Source organism: Lissotriton helveticus, chromosome 2_1 (genome assembly GCF_964261635.1).
Source record: "Lissotriton helveticus chromosome 2_1, aLisHel1.1, whole genome shotgun sequence".
NCBI classification, from domain to species: Eukaryota; Metazoa; Chordata; class Amphibia; order Caudata; family Salamandridae; genus Lissotriton; species Lissotriton helveticus.
Window position 1 is genome coordinate 1,406,450,930 of NC_136059.1, and position 16,480 is coordinate 1,406,467,409.

A 16,480-nucleotide genomic window follows, 5' to 3' on the forward strand; every position below is an offset into this window, starting at 1 on the left:
CCTCTTCCGGGCACTGAGGTAACACCTGAGCAATGGTATCCCACACTGCGTGAGAATAGTGGCCCAACAGACATGCAGTGTTCACTGAACGCAGCCCCAAGCTGGCAGAGGAGAACAACTGTTTGCTGTACTGCTCCAGCCTTTTAGAGTCCTTATCCGGCAGAGACGTGGGAAAGGCACTCTGGGATGTCGAAGCTTGAATGGGATGTCGAGGCTTGAATGGGATGTCGAAGCTTGAATGACCAGACTCTCGGGCGTCGGATGAGTGGTCAGAAAGGCAGGGTCACCCGGCACCAGGCAATGACGCATGGCGATGTTCTTATCCACAGGGGCCCCTGTGGCCGGTCGCGACCAAGTGCTTAACAAGACGTCAGTGAGTGTGTCGTTAAAGGGCAGCAGTGGCTCCGACGAAGTGGACGCCGACTGAAGCACCTCAGTGAGGCGGTTAGTCTTTAGGGCCACCGTAAGGAGATCAAGGTTAAGGACCTCAGCTGCCCGATGGAGCACCACCGTGTACGAGGCACCTTCCTCCATAGTGGGCGGGGGAGAAGCAAACCCCGGATGAGAGGAGACTTCGAGGCCGCCAGCCTCTTCCAGGTCGTCCGCCCAATCCTGCTCAGAGTCACACTGACGAGTAAGAGGGTCCTCGGACCCCTTCCAGTCGCCCTCCACCTCCTCCGTGTCTGAAACGGCACCTTGTCCCAATTCGGATCCCAGGCGGGGACAAAACCGCCCGGGAACCGGGGCAAAGGCAGAACCAACGGTATCCACTGCGGCGCCGCAGGTGGGGCCGAAAGTGGCGCTGGAGCCGGCAGCGTGGGACCTCGTGGCGCTGTGGCCGGAGCCAACAGCACAGGATCCTGAGGTGCCGGGGCCGGAGCCGCCGGTGGAAACAGCAGTCCGGCAGGATCCGGACACGGGCCCAAAGGCGCACCGGCGGGAGCCGAGGTCTAAACAGGCGGTCCATGGCAGCAAGAAATTCTTGCATCTGTGCGGGAGTCCCCGACGGACCCTGGTAAGGCGGGTAGGCCGCGGGACTCCCAGGCTCCAAAGGAGCCGCAGGGGCAGAGCCCCTGTCCCCCTAGTCCGCGTCAGAGTACCGACACCGGGACGTCGGAGAGCGACAACGCCTCTTCAACTTCTTTTTGTGTCATTTCTTACCCGAATCCGAGGGTGAAGACTTGGAGCCCAAGGAGCGGTGATGGTGGCCCCGCGAGCATTCTCTAGAACGGCACCTGGACCACGAACGGCGCTGGGATGAATGCCGAACTTCCAGTAACTTCCGTCGCCGCTCCCTCAAGGCCTTCGGGCCATGGCCCAACAGTCCATACAGGACCAGGAGTCGTGGTCACGCTCCAGGCAGAAGAGACAGACGTCTTGGGGGTCCGCCACGGACATGTTGCGACGGCAGGCCCAACAGGACTTGAAACCAGGCATCCCTACGTGCACCAGGGAAGACCCACAAGAGACAACAGTCCCAAAAAAGATAGTCAAAAAGTGACTAAGGTACGTGCTCTAAACGGATCTGCACTTGCTGGCGTGGAAAAAGAAAGAACTGATGTCAGCATGCATGGGTGCTAAGTAGTCTCCGTGACCTCATCTCGGCGCTTACGTCAGCGACGGATGCGGAGCCGCACAACGCCACTTACTGACCCGCAGAGGCACTGCTAGCAAAACTTTCCGGATCCAGTCAGGACGCCTTGGGATATTCTAAGGTAAGGAACCTATCACTAACTTATCTCTTTCAGATTTCCACTTTTGCTTTGCCGGATGAAGGGAGTGTGGCCAAGTGCAAGTAAGGTGGAGCGAAACCTTCTTGAAAGTTGGTGGAAGTTCAGCGGTTGTTGATGTAGGCGGGTCCTTGGCTGTGTAGGGCCTTGTGTGCGTGGGTTAGCAGTTTAAATTGGCATCTCTTCTGTACTGGGAGCCAGTGGAGCTGCCTGAGGTTGGGAGTGATGTGGGTCCGTTGGGGGGAGGTTGAGGAGGAGTCTGCAGCGGCGTTCTGTAAAGTCGCTATAGGAGGTGTGTGGCAATTCCTACGTAGAGAGCATTGCCATAGTCCAGCCAACTGGTGATAAGGGCTTGTGTCATGGTACATCTTGTGTGCAGTGGTAGGCACTTTAAGATCTTATGTGGCATGCGCAGGGTCAGAAAACAGGCAGAAGAGACTGACCTGTGATTTCATGGTGAGCTTGTTATCACTGATGATACTGAGGTTTCTTGCATGGTCGGCAGATGTGGGGGCAGGTCCTAGCCCTGGTGGCCACCAGTAATCGTTCCATGGATTGCTGTGAGTACCAAAGATCAGTACTAAAGTATTGTCCACACTCAGCTTCAGGTAGTTGTTCTTTATCCAATAGGAGACGCTTGACAAGCATCTGTGGAAGATGGTCCTGGTGGTGGTGGGGTTGTCGGTGAGTGAGAGGATGAATTAGATGTCATCTGCTTAGGATATTATTTTGAAGCTGTGAAAAGACTATGCTGGCCAGAGGGGTCTTTTATACGTTGAAGAGAGTGGGGCTGAGGGATGAGCCCTGGGGGACCCGGCAGACAATATAGTTGGGTTCTAAGGTGAAACGTGGTAGCTGAACCCTCTGTGTTCTTCTGGTGTGAAAAGAGGTGATCCATATGAGTGTGTCTCCTTAATTAACGATGTAGTGGAGTCTTTTCATCTGCATTTGGTGGGATATAGTGTTGAAGGCTGCTGAGAGATTGAGGAGGATCAGAGCTGATGTTTCTCCTCGGTCGAGGAAGGTTCAAATGCAGTCAGAGGCTGCGATCGGGGCGGTCTAGGTGCTGTGATGGCTGCAGTAGCTGGATTGAGAGGGGATGATTTAGCTGGTTCTGCTCCAGGTGTGTTGTTAGTTGTTTGTTGATAGCCTTTTCTAGTACCTAGGCTGGATATGGGAGCAAGGAGATTGGGCGTATGTTTTTGAGTTTGCTTTTGTCGGCAGAAGGTTTTTTGAGTAGTGGTCGGACTTTGGCAATTTCTAGGCATCTGGAAATGTTGCAGTGGTAATGGAGGTGTTGGTCAGGGTGGTGAGTTCTTTGGTTTTCGAAGTTGAAGATTTGGTGTGGGCATGGGTCGGTAGGAGCTCCAGAGTGGATAGATTTAATGATGGAGGAGGTATCCTGGGTGGAGAGGTAGTTCTAGGTGATCAGTCTTTGGTACACGTAGGTTGCGGTGGGGGCAAATGGGTCAAAGAAGTCTGTAGATGTAAGTTCGGGTGTGAGATTTCTGTATATGGTGTGATCTTGTCATGGAGGAAGTCTGCGAGGTTGTCGCATAGCTCTTGTGACGGTGTTATGTTGCTTTAGCTGGCAGTCAGGTTGGAGAATCCATTGATGATGTTGAAATGTTTCTTGCTGTTGTTGGCGCTGGTTTTGATGCGTGAGGCTCGGGTTGTCTTCTTTGTCGCTCTCAGCATGTGGTGGTAGCAGTTGAGGAAGGTCTTGAAGGCTGCCTTTTCGGAGGTGTCCTTGCTGGCTGGCTATTTCCTCTCCAGCTTTTTACTGTTCCATTTTGTTGCTCTGAGTTCTTATGTGAACCAGTTGGCCATTTTTGAGGATCCTCTTTGATTGTTGTTTTTGATGGTGGTGATATTGTTTGCACAGTTGGTGAGCCAGGTATTCAAGTTCTGAAATTACTGTTCCAGGTTAGTGGCGGCAGCCAGGTGGGAGATGTTGCGGGAGTCTTTCCATCTGGTCTCTGAGATTTTGCTCCAGCTGTGGTGGGGGTTCTGGTCAACTCGAGGGTGGTGGTGGAGAAGCTGGAGATGGTTAAGTGGAGACAATTTTGTGGTAGATCCGTGACGTGGCTGTATTTGATCGTTCCTTGTGGTGAAGATGGGGTCCAGCATGTGCTAGAGGGGTAGCAGACTATTTTGGTTAGTGCAAACCTGCTCATGCTGTCGAGTAGGTGAGGCGTCGTGTTGTCGTTTGGGTTATCGAGATCCCATAATTCAGTGGAGTGAACGCAGATAGAGCATGTGTTCAGGAGTAGACAGTGGATTCGGAGGATCGATTCTAGGGTGGTGAGGTGTCGGCATGGTGCTTTGCGATATGTCAGTGGTTGCACTGATGCAGGAGAACAGGCCTCTTAGGGGACGGTGTGGCAAGGCAGGAATGTTTGCTGGGACGTCCAGAGTTCAGGGCGCAGAGGGAGAAGGTGTCGTGTCAGTGGGTGATCCAGGATGCAGGGGTCCTGGCGCTGGGCACGGACGGGCTTGCCTTTGGTGCACCTTTATGATTTCAAGGGAGGTGATTCAGTTCACGTAATTGACAGCCACACTAACATGCTGACTCAGATTTGAAGCTTCTGGAAGTCTCTTGGGGGTAGTCAGTCACACCTTCTCCAAGGTCCTCAACAGGAGATGCACACAAAAATAAAAGACAGGTTGCGTTGTCACATGGTGAATTTCTGAGTCAAAGACAAATGCTAGGTATTTTGCAACAGGTCACTTTATTTATTGAACAGGCCCGTGCAGCCAGCACAGATAAATGGTAATTATAAGCCTAGACTACTTGGCATGGTTGGTGACTGAAGAGCATGGAAACCTAGGTGATGAATTATTTGGTCTGTGTTGGGGTGAGGCAATCTGTACGGTAAGCTCATATTGGTGCACACTTTCAGCTGGCCATTATCTGGTTGCAGATAAATGGATAGGGGGCCACCTGCTGTGTGCAAACTGCTGAAAGGAACGCAAATAGCTAAACATCTTGTAAGAAGATGCACCCAAACTTGAGATGTCAACAAGGTGATGGAAATAGGAGGCACCGATGTAGTATATCGTACATCACTTACTATATATCATATGAACAGATATTTCTTCAGATACAAAGAATTAAAAGTTATGAACAGATGTTTGAACAGCTTGTTTGCAGTACATAAGTTTATTATTTAAAAACAAAAAAAGTTGGAAATCTTGTGAGTGACCAGATAATGAAGATTTGTTTCACATGAGTCAATTGCCACGCTCACTTTCTTTTGCTGTTCCATATTCTATTGGTGAATACTGGAGGTTATTTACTGTAATGTTCCAAACCGTTTAGAGCTGGTGAGCAGTCCCTAAGGAAACAACATATACTAAGGATAGCACAGCTGGAGAAAGTGCTAGTCCTGCTTGAAACAATTACCATAAAATAAATACAGTTTAATGTAGGGTGGTTAAAATATTCGTACAGAATTGCTGTAGCACCGTCACATTTGTCTGAAAGATGCTTGTACGGTGTAGTACCCCGGTTTTGTACGGTGTAGTCCCCCGGTTTTGTGCGTGAGAATTAGTTCAGTTTCAAGCAAAGGGGATCTGAAAATGAAGACTTGGTATGCTGCAGGCATTGGTGGAAGACATTTCTTAGAAATAAATATTTAGCAAATCTATTTTCCCCTTAAAAACGTGCAAATAATTGTTAGGTATTTCAGTTAAATAAAGCAATCCACCTGCACCCATCCCCAAAGGGGTGGTACTTATCACATGCACTAGTTATGAAGAATCACATTTAACAAAACCGACAAGAAGCTTAATTTGTGCACTGAGCTCTTAGATTCTGGTGTTGCCCTAGTGGCTTTAACTTTAGCGCACGATTAATAGTTCTGGAAATGGTGATCTGCTTTTGCTCCGACAGACCTATATAAAAGGATTGTATAACTAAGCGTGATGGAAATGAAATGGCACATTGTGTGTGGCTGCTCTTTTACATTTGCCCCACTGATCAAACAGGGGAACCCCTTAGGACGGGGCTCTAGTATCTCAGCTGGGGAATTTGCATCTGTTTTTTGGGGTTTTCTTTGCATAGAGTTTTATATAGCGCGAACTATACCCGAATCGGATATCAGAGAGCTTTACATGAGCACCAGTTTCGTTACAGACGGACACAAAATGTTATTTGTTAGTGAAGTCTAGTTGTTGACTGGATGCAATACTCATCCACAATAATGTTTCAGTAAGTGATAAGGGCTGATAAATGCTAGTCATTACAGCGTACAGTACTGCACGTGTAACGTCTATGGTTAACCCACCATAGGGAGAATAAAGATAGTGCAGGGCACTCGTTATGTCTGGTGCTACATCATGACCGAAATCTAGTCCATTACCTCAAGATAATTGCTAGACAAAGTCAAGAAGTCATTTATCTGAATTCAAAGACAACTATAGTCACAGGAAATGCAACGTTGCGCAAAGAAACATTGCACTCCATCCACAGATTTAGGCTCAAATGCATTATGGTTATTTAAAGATCGCTAGAGTTAAAACAATCCACTGCATTCCCACACGCCGGTTACCAGGTACCAGCATTTAGTAAAAGCTCATTATTAATTATTAGTACAAATGGGAGGCAAAATCAAAGTACAAAAAACGGCAAAGTCTTGCACTTGCATAAAGAGAAGTCAATTTACCCTTTCCTCTAGATCATAACACTCAAACTTCAGTTTATCTCGTTCCTCTTGAAAAAGGCAGGACTTCAACATAGGCAGGAAGAAATAATTGTAAGTAAAAAAGAAAGAAATACATGCACGTACTAACATCACCGTTTATTTTCTTTAAAGTGTAGACTTTTATCGAGTTCATGTAAATGAATATACATAGGTATTATGAATACAGTAGTTAACTGCATTTTCTTTATAAGGTATTACATTTCATGCCCCTGAATTTGTGTGATCCTTGAGAAAAACGGCATTGTTGAAAAAGGGGTTAGTACGTAGTTCGAGATTTGTGGATGATCCTTAGTGAAAACATAAGCGCTATGTGTGATTTGTAATTTGGTGACAGCACGATTCACACGTCATTTTTTTCAGTCACTGGAATGTTACATTAAAAAAAACGACCCCACAGAGCTTTCATGTTTGGCTCAGGCACTGCTGTAACTGCTACTTAAGCTGTCTGAAGAAATAATTTACTCTAAGTCTACCAAGGGTTTAGTAATAGAATGCTAGGGAAAAATAGCACTAATGAACAAGTTACTTACCTTCGGTAACGATATACCTGTAAGAGACATATATTAGTTATAGATTCCTTACCTCAGAATTACCCCCAGACTGGATCCGGAGAAATTTGTTCTTAGCAATACCCCTGCGCGTCGGTAGGTGGCGTCGGTCGACTCCGCATCCATCATCGGCGTCGTGGTCGCCGGGATTATGTTTTGGTATCTACTTAGACGCCGCCCTTGTGAGCGGACGTCAGTTCTTTGTACACGACTTTCCACGCCAGAAGCACAGAGCCATGGAAGACACTGACAACTGCTGCACAAACCGAGGGCCCTGAAGGGGAGTGCCTTACTCTAGAAGTCAGTTCGCCGAACGCGGAGGATGGGTGGGGCGTTAAGGAATCTACAACCAATATATGTCTCTTACAGATATATCGTTACTGAAGGCAAGTAACTTGTTCATCTGAAAGAGACAATTAGTTATAGATTCCTTACCTTAAAATAGATACCCCATCAAGTAAATTGTTCATCTGAAAGAGACAATTAGTTATAGATTCCTTACCTTAGAATAGATACCCCAGCAATAACAAACCCAGGGGTGGGTCAGTGAACGAAGTTCACACCAGAAAGTCCTAGAGGACCGAACAGCCACAGAAGCCATTCCTTCTGACTTGACTATCCATGCAGTAATGCTTGGTAAACGAGTGCAGTGATGCCCAGGTGGCTCGGTGGCAGATGTCACAAAGGGGGACTCCACGTCCCAAAGTGGTAGTGGCTGCAGTCTCCCTGGTGGTGTGGGCGTGCAGGCCTACCAGAGGTTCCTTTTTCGCCAAGGAATAGCAAATTTTGATGCAAAGAATGACCCAGTGGGAGATGGTCTGTTTTTGCACGGCCCAACCTTTCTTCACACCCGCATAGCCCACGAAGAGTTGATTGTCCTGCCGAAATTATCGTGTGCTGTCAAGATAAAACGTTAACGCACGTTTTAGATCCAGACGGTGGAGTCTCTACTCCTCTTTGGATGGTTGCGGGGGTGGCCTATGTGGAAAGAGGAACCCACTTTGGGGAGAAATTAAAGCCTTGTGCAAAGCGCACCTTGTCCGGATGGACTGCAAGGAAATGAGGCTTAGGTTAAAGAGCTTGGAGCTCACTCACCCTGTGAGCAGAGGTGAGGGCAACCAGAAAGGCAGTTTTAAGAGTTAGGAGTCTGAGAGGGCAATGATGTAGCAGCTCGGAGGAGCGCACATAAGGTAGGTTAAGTCCAGATTCAATTCCCACTGGCGCATCATGAAAGAAACAGGAGGAAAGAGGTGAGTGATGCCCTTTAGAAAACGATTTCAAATAGGGGACTTGAAAAGGGAAGGCTAATCAGGTAGCCGAAGAAAGGCCGAAATGGCTGGAAGATAGCCTTTAAGAGTGCCCAGTGCAGAGCCCTGCTGGGCCAAAGGAAGAGATGAACCTTAAAAGGACTGGGGGGATGCAGGAAAGGGATCTACAGCCTTTGCTGCACACCACGCCACAAATTTGTTCCACATACAGGCGTATACCGTTTTAATGGAGGGACGCCTGGCTGCCAAGATTACATTACAGACTTCGGGAGGAAGGTTGAAAGCGGTCAACTGTCGCCGCTCAATCTCCATGCAAGGAGGTGGAGCCTGGACAGGTTCGGGTGGCGGACCCTCCCCTGCTGCTGCAACAGAAGACTCTCCCGAAGAGGCAGTCAGATCTCAGGATCGATGGCCATGTGTAAGAGCTCGGGTTACCAGACTCTACGTGCCCAGTCTGGTGCCACAAGAATGACTTGGAACCGGTAGCGCTTGATCTTCTACAGCACCGGGTAGAAGTGGTATAGTCGGAAGGCACTCCCCACTGACGAAAGAGACCTTGCACCACCTCAGAGTAAATATGCCATTTGTGATCCATCACGCATCTGCGGCGGAGTTCGCCTGCCCTGGTGTTAAGAGATCCAGCCAGGTGTTGAACCACCAGGGACATGCCCTGATGTCCTAGCCATGTCCAGAGGCGGAGAGCCTCTTGACAAAGGGTCCACGACCCCACCGCCCTGTTTTGCGGCAGTACCACATGGCAGTGGTAATGTCCGTAAACACCTGCACTATTCCTCGCACAGAAGGAAGGAATGCCTTCAGTATGCAACAGATCACCCGTAGCTCGAGAAGGTTGATATGGAGCTGGGACTCCGCCGGAGACCAGAGACCTCTGATCTCCACCTCTCCCATGTGGCCACCCCTTCCCAGAAGTGACACATCCATCACTACTTGAACGCTGTATGGGGGAGGGAGAGTGGTCTGCCGGTGAATCAATCCTGGTTCGAAAGCCACCACTGCAGTTGGCATGCAGTGCTCACTGAGATCTGGGCGCAATCGAAAAGATTGCCCTGAAGCTGCGCCCACTGGAACTTTAGGTCCCACTGCAAAAACCACATATGCCATCTGGCATGATCCACCAGCAGGATGCAGGAGGCCATTGAGGCCCAGCAGCCTCAGGGTCGGTCTCACCAAAACCCAAGACAACGGATAAAACATCTTTATCATAGTCCGAATATCCCGGACTCGCTGCTCAGGAGGATAGGCCGGAAACTGCTGTGTCCATAACCGCTCCGATGAAAAGGAGCTCCTGAGAGGGAGTCAGGTGTGACTTCGGCACATGGATGGTAAACCCCAGCGAATGAAGGAGGTCAGCTGTAGTCTGGAGGAAGGAGCCGACAGTCTGGGGCGAGCCTGCCTTCAACAGCCAGTTGTTGAGATAGGGAAAGACTAGAACTCCTGATCTGTGTAGATGAGCGGCGACCACCGCCATCACTTTGGTGAACACCTATGGGGCACTGGTAAGGCCAAAGGGGAGCAAGTTGAACTGAAAATGCTTGTGGGCTACCTTGAGCCATTAGCAGCGATGGTGGGCAGGCATGACCGGGTTGTGGAAATAGGCGTTCTGCAAGTCCAACGCTACCATCCAGTCTCCAGGGTCGAGGGCAGACAGGACCTGAGCCAAGTCCACATCTTGAACTTCTCCTTCCGGAGGAAGTGGTTGACGTCCCGGAGGTCCAAGACAGGATGAAGGCCTTTGTCAATCTTGGGCACCAGAAAGTAGTGGGAATACCAGCCATGACCTACTTCTGGTACAGGGACTCGTTCAATGGCTTCTTTGGCTAAGAGAGCTGTAACTTCCTGACGGAGAAGGGCCAAGTGATCCTCCGACATGCCTCTCAATGTTGGTGACATGGATGGAGGGGAAGTCTCGAAGGGAAGGGAGTAGCTCCTTCGGACTATTTGCAAAACCCACTTGTCCAACGTGATGGTGGACCAGTGGGGGAGGTGATGGCGAATCCTGCCGTCCACTGGTCCTTTGTAGCCCTGAAGGGTCGGATTAAGAAGGTTAAGAGGCTGTGGCAGAGCGGGCAGAGTTGGACTTGCCCACCCTCTGGCCCCCCCAACCCACATAGATGGGCCCCACGTCCCCGGCTGCACAGAGGCTGGTTAGTTTGGGCCGGCCAGTGGCTCCAGTTAGAATGTTGGGGGGCACCCCTTCTGTAGCCACGAAAGGGGTGAAAAGCAGACTGCAAAGGACGAGAGGACGCTGCGAGGCCTAAGGACCTGGCCGTAGCCTTGGACTCCTTAAAGCGCTCAAGTGCGTTGTCTGCCTTGCCACCGAACAGGCAACAGCCATCGAAGGGCATGTCCAAAAGAGTCAATTGGACATCTCCCGAAAAGCCAGATGTTCTCAGCCAGGCGGAGCGTCTGAGTGCTACTGATGTTGAAACCATCCTGCCTAGTGAGTCGGCGGAATCCAGTTTACACCTGATGGTGAACTTTACCGTATCTCGACCCTTTGCAACGGCGTGAGCGAGGACAGCCCAGGCCTCCTCTGGGCATTGTGGCAGAACATGCGCAACCGTGTCCCACACAAGAGTGCTGGTACCGACCCAAGAGACATACGGTGTTCACCGACCGCAGTCATAAGCTGGAGAAAGAAAACATTTTCTTTCCAAGATGGTCCAACTTCTTGGATTCCCTATCTTGTGGAGCAGTAGGGAACGTGCTACCTTTGGAAGATGAGGCTTAAACCACTAAGCCCTCGGGGTAGAGTGTTGGGAGAGGAAAAGTGGGTCTGCGGCGTCTGGGAATGTTCCTGTCCACAGGAGCCCCTGTGCTTGGCTTGGACTAGGAGCCCCAAGAGGACATCCATGAGGGCTTTGTTAAATGGCAGCAAGGGCTCCAAAAAGGATGACGCTGGCTGAAGCACCTCAGTCAGGAGGTTAGTCCTGACCGCCACCGTAGGAAGCTCAAGACCCAAGGCTTCAGCCTCCCTGTGCAACACCACTGCGTAGGACGCTTCCTTCTCCGTAGCCACGGTAGGGGGGGAAGCATGCCAAGTTCTGGTGAGGTATCCAGACCACTGGCATCACCCAGTTCCACTCTCCAGTCAGGCTCCTCCAGATGGTCTGTTAGAGGGTCACCAGATCCTTCCCAGTCCTCATCATCATCCACTGGCCGCCAGTCAGGGCTAAAGCAACCACCAGGGAAGAATGTGGGCACAAAAGTACCCTCCGTCTCCAGTACCGGCATCGAGCGACTTCGGTCCGGCTCCCCGTTCAAGTCGAGAGGGACGCTGGGGTCAGCGCTGGCTGGGGACACAACCAACTTCAGAGTCGACAGTCGAATTGGCGTCGGGAAGTACCAGCGAGGTCGACCGGCGCCGATTCAGATTCAGGCCTTGATTCAAGGAGAACCGGCGGCATCGGGGCCGGAGCCGCCTGCGTCAGAGGCCTAGGCCCCCACAAGTGAGTCCGCTGGGTCCGAAGGCACGCCAGCGGAGTCGGGCTGCCCAAAGATGGCATGCATCACTTCGTAAAACTGACGAAGCTGGGCAGGGGTTGCTCTGGCTCCCAGAAAGGGAGGTGTTAGAAATGGCGATTTCTGGTTGGCTAAGGATTGCGCCAAAGCCAGGCAGAAACCACCACTCTAGTCAGGGCAAGGGAGTCACACGCCAAGATAACCCCTGCTCACCCCCTTGGTAGCTTGGCACGAGCAGTCAGGCTTATCCCGGAGGCAATGTGTAAAGCGTTTGCGCAACACACACACAGAGCAGCAACACATTAGGCACACCACAAAAAGGAACTCCACAAAAGGTTATATATAAAATAGCCTTTGTATTACCATAAACACATAAGACCATAATCACATTATTACACTGTGCCAACTGGCACTGGGCAGTATTTACAGGGGATCATATACATGGGACAGGGCCACGTGGACCACTGTCAGAATCCCTACATGAAACCCCCCAAATAACTTTTAGACTGGGTGTATCTCTCAAGGATGAGATGAGCCACAATCAGAAAATGTGTAAACAGAAAGAACATCTAACTAGGAATTCAGGTTTTGCATGTTGTATGCGTTGTAAAGCATGTACATACAGCAAGAATTGTGCTAAAATCAAAGTGCCAAACAGTGATAGGGACTTCCTTATTAGGGGTAACTATGACTGCAACACAGAATTCTGTGTTTACTGTTTAATTTGCCCATGCAGAAAATTTTACAGTGGGAGCACGAAAAAGAAAGCTAAAATTAGAGTTTTAGAACATAAACAGGCAATACGAAACAATAACGAACAATATCCAGTAGCCCGCCATTTCAAAACATCTCACGGCCAAAATGATAAACTGCTAGCCTTTGTTATTCTAGATGCAGTCAAGCCACAAAAACGGGTGGGCGACAGGGAGCATCAATTGAGAGTCTTAGAATCTAAATATATAATAGATTTTGAGACACTAATGCCTACAGGCTTGAATTCCAGTGAGGAATTGGCAGTTCATTTAGGCTGACAGTGTGCGTATTGAGACTATATTGAGACTCAGTTGTGAGTATAAATAAGATGAGTTCAATACAATAACCTGGAAGACTATATGCACTTAACGACTTGAGGTCATACCATGAACTTCCTGTAAATATTTGTGGTACACTTTTTTAATTGTACTATATATATATTTTTTAATCCTTTTTAGTCTTTGCACCTGTATTTAGAGCACTTGTTTCTCTTTATTTTTTTTGTTACAGGGACTACGACTTTGGGGTCATTGAACAGATGAATGTATCTACATAATTTGTTTCATAGCTATCAACAGATATTTCTACGGACTATGGAGCAATAGTATTTTGACATGAACATCGACAATGGTGTATACAATGCATTTTTGGCCCACTGGGGCACAATTGTGTAGAATGTCAACTAGATTTGCCCACTTGGGCGAGATTGTATTATCTTTTTTTTTAAATATATTTTATGCAAGCCACTGTAACAATTGAGTACCTTCGGAAACGTATCAGTTTATTTTGCTCCTTTAGTATAATATGAGAAATGCAGCAAAGTACAAACATTAACTTCAGTTGCTGATCAATTATTAACATTGAACAACGTGAATTTGAAACACTTATGAAAGTACAAATGAGATAGCCACTACAAAATGGCGACTATATGTAAGTGTTCCCTGAATTACGTCAGTCCTATTTCGATTGCAATGATTTTGACTATGTATACGGAAGCATACTGGTGCAAACTTTACCGTGACCAAGGCTTACGGCGAAACGCATCAGTTTGTGACTCGCTGTTGCTAATAAATTTGAATTAAGCATCCTGGAGTGTCCGGAGTACCTTTTTTTAAGTTAAAAAGGTGTTGCAGTATACATAAAAACGCCGGTTTTTGAAAAGGACCGCCGCAAAGTCCAGCCCTGAACTCCCAGCATTTCGTGGGTTGATATATATATAGATATATATATATTTTTTAATACAATGGCCCGAAAACTTCAAAGGATGCTCTCGCAGCAGCTGAAGTTCAAGCTTTTTTAGTAGGAGAAAACCGGCATCTTTATTGTAGAAAGCAGTTCATGCCGACGCGTTTTGAGGATAAGGCCTCTTCTTCATGGGCTGCTCTAGCAAACACACAGTGATGTTAGAGCTATTAAAAGAGCCACCTTCCAGGAGAGGAATTTTAGATCAGCTTTATGTATTGGCTCAAATGGTGGTTTCATAAGTTGTGACAAGACAACGTGCAGTTGCCATACAGGTGGTGGAGGTCTGATGGGTGGGTAAACTCAAAATAACCCCTTCATAAATTTCTTCACAATTCTCTCTGACCACAGAGAAGGACATGCTGAGTTTCTCATGAATCGTGAAATTGCCTACAAATGCACCTTAATAGATGCATGGGCTAATCCCGATTTCGCTAGTTTTAGCAAATATGGGATAATCTGATGCGCCTCTGCCCACAGAGGATGTAAGGCATTCTCCTGACACCATAAGCAGAATCTCTTCCATTTCATCCTGTACGTTCTATCAGTGCTTTCCGCTCTTGCTTTTGCCAGAATTTCTCTGCATTCTGCTGGAATGTTCAAGTGCTGAAATTCTCCGTAGTCAGGAGCCAGGCCGCTAATTGCAATGATGTCGGGTCTGGATGCCGTACTTGTCCCTTCTCCATAGTCAGTAGTGTTGGAATTGGTCGAAGACGTATTGGCTCGGTCTCCGATAAAAGGAGCAGCTCTGTGAACCAATGCTGCCTGGGCCACCAAGGAGCTATCAGTATCATCCTGCACGGTTCTTTTTTCCTCTTCGAGAGCACTCGTGGCAGGAGGGGAATTGGCGGAAATGCGTAGGCAAAGACGCCTGACCATGCCATCGAAAACGCATTCCCCCATGATCCCCTTTGGTGACGCCAACGTGCAAAGAATCAGCATTTCTTGTTCTGGGCTGTGGCAAATAGATCCACCGTTGGTATTCCCCACTTGGCAAAGATGGACATCAGTGTGTCCTGATCCAGCTACCACTCGTGACAGGTCCATTTCTGCCTGCTGAGGGTGTCCGCTGTCGTGTTTTGATCTCCTGGAAGATGTATGGCTTTCAGAGTCACTCCGTGATCTATCGCCCATTTCCATATTTTCTGTGCCTCTTTTGACAGAGAGAGAGATCTTGTTCCTCCCTGCTTGTTTATATAGTGCATTGCAGTTGTGTTGTCTGTCCGCACTAACACTGATCTTCCTTCTATTCTTGGCAGGAAGGCCAACAACGCTAATCCTATTGTCCTTAACTCCAATAGGTTTATGTGAAGGTGTTGTTCTTGTCTGCGCCATCGACCGCTGACCTGTAACTCCTGTAGGATGGCTCCCCATCCCTCGAGAGAGGTATCCGTGGTGACCACCAACAGAGCTGGTTCGGTCAGGTAAGAGAGACCCACAGAGATATTGTTCCTGCGAGTCCACCACTTTGCTGCCTGCAACATTGGACGCGTGATTCTTATCTTGTCCTCGAAGGATCCCTTTGCTTGGCACCACTGTAGATCCAGTTTTTCTTGTAACAGTTGCATTCGTAAGCGACATAGGGGAATGAGTGATATGCATGAGGACATTGTTCCCAGAAGCGACTTGTATCTTCTGACTGAAAGAGACTTTCTTTTGCCGAATCCCTTGACTAGATTTACGAGTCCCAACTGTCTTTCCACTGATGGGAATGCTTTGTTTTGTGTTGTATCCAGGATTGCACCTAGAAACTTGATCGTCCTGGATGGCTGTAGAGATGATTTTTCTACATTCAAGGTCAGGCCCAGATCCGCAAACAGCTCCATGCATGCTACGGTGGAAGCGTGAGCTGCTTCCTGTGATGGTGCCTTTATCAACCAGTCATCCAGGTATGGAAATATCTGGTGTTTTTGTCTTCTTAGATAGGCCGCCACCGGCGCCAGACATTTTGTAAATATTCTCGGTGCAGACTTTAAGCTGAATGGTAGCACCTTGAATTGGTAATGGTCTTTCACCACTGCAAAACGAAGGAACTTTCTGTGGGACTGATGGATGGGGATATGGAAATATGCATCTTGTAAATCGAGGGAGGTCATCTGATCCCCTGGGTTTAAGAGCAGCAGAATATCCTGCAGGGTTACCATTCTGAATGACTGTTTCTTGAGGTAGGCATTTAGGGACCTTAAGTCCAAGATCGGACGCCACCTGAGAGCATCTTTTCTGATCAAGAAGAAACGGGAATAAAATCCTCTTCCTCTCTGGGAGTTTGGCACCGGTTCTATTGCTCCCTTTCGGAGCATTGCCCGAATCTCCCGATGCATCTGGAATAGATGTTTTGCTTCTGGATATGTCGGTGGCGTGGGAGGAGGGAAGTGGAGGAATTCTAATGTATGTCCGAATTGTATCATGTGGAGAACCCATTTGTCCGATGTTATCTTCCGCCACTGTGGTAAATAATGAGTCACTCTTCCACCCAGGGGAACATTTGACAGGATAGGAGGAGAAGGATCCGCAATCTGTAGGTTGTCATTGTCTTTTATTATGACCTCTTCCTGAATTACCTCCTCGTCCTCTGGGAGTTGACTTAGAGTAGCCTCCCGATTGTTTCTGCCCACATTGCTGCCGATAAGGCAGCGAAGAGGAAGGATAGGATGTATATCTTCCTTGCTGGTATCCACCTCTATACGAGGGTTGTCCTCTTCCACGGGCGCCTCGAAAAGGCCCCTTCCGGTACTGTAATGCACCTAAGG

At 48.5% G+C, this 16,480-nt stretch overlaps 1 protein-coding gene across 3 annotated transcripts in view; it reads right to left on the bottom strand.

Moving 5' to 3' along the window:
- Positions 1–16,480, bottom strand: part of HOOK3 (hook microtubule tethering protein 3) — a 1,014,571-nt gene that overhangs the window by 571,755 nt on the left and 426,336 nt on the right. Inside the window, exon 9 of one of the 3 annotated variants that reach the window (XM_078676338.1) lies at positions 6,398–6,460. The exons of the other annotated variants lie outside the window; for them this stretch is intronic. Within the exon in view, the coding sequence (XP_078532464.1) occupies positions 6,398–6,460 (63 nt within the window). The remainder of the gene's footprint in view (positions 1–6,397; positions 6,461–16,480) is intronic. 3 annotated transcript variants of the gene reach the window in all.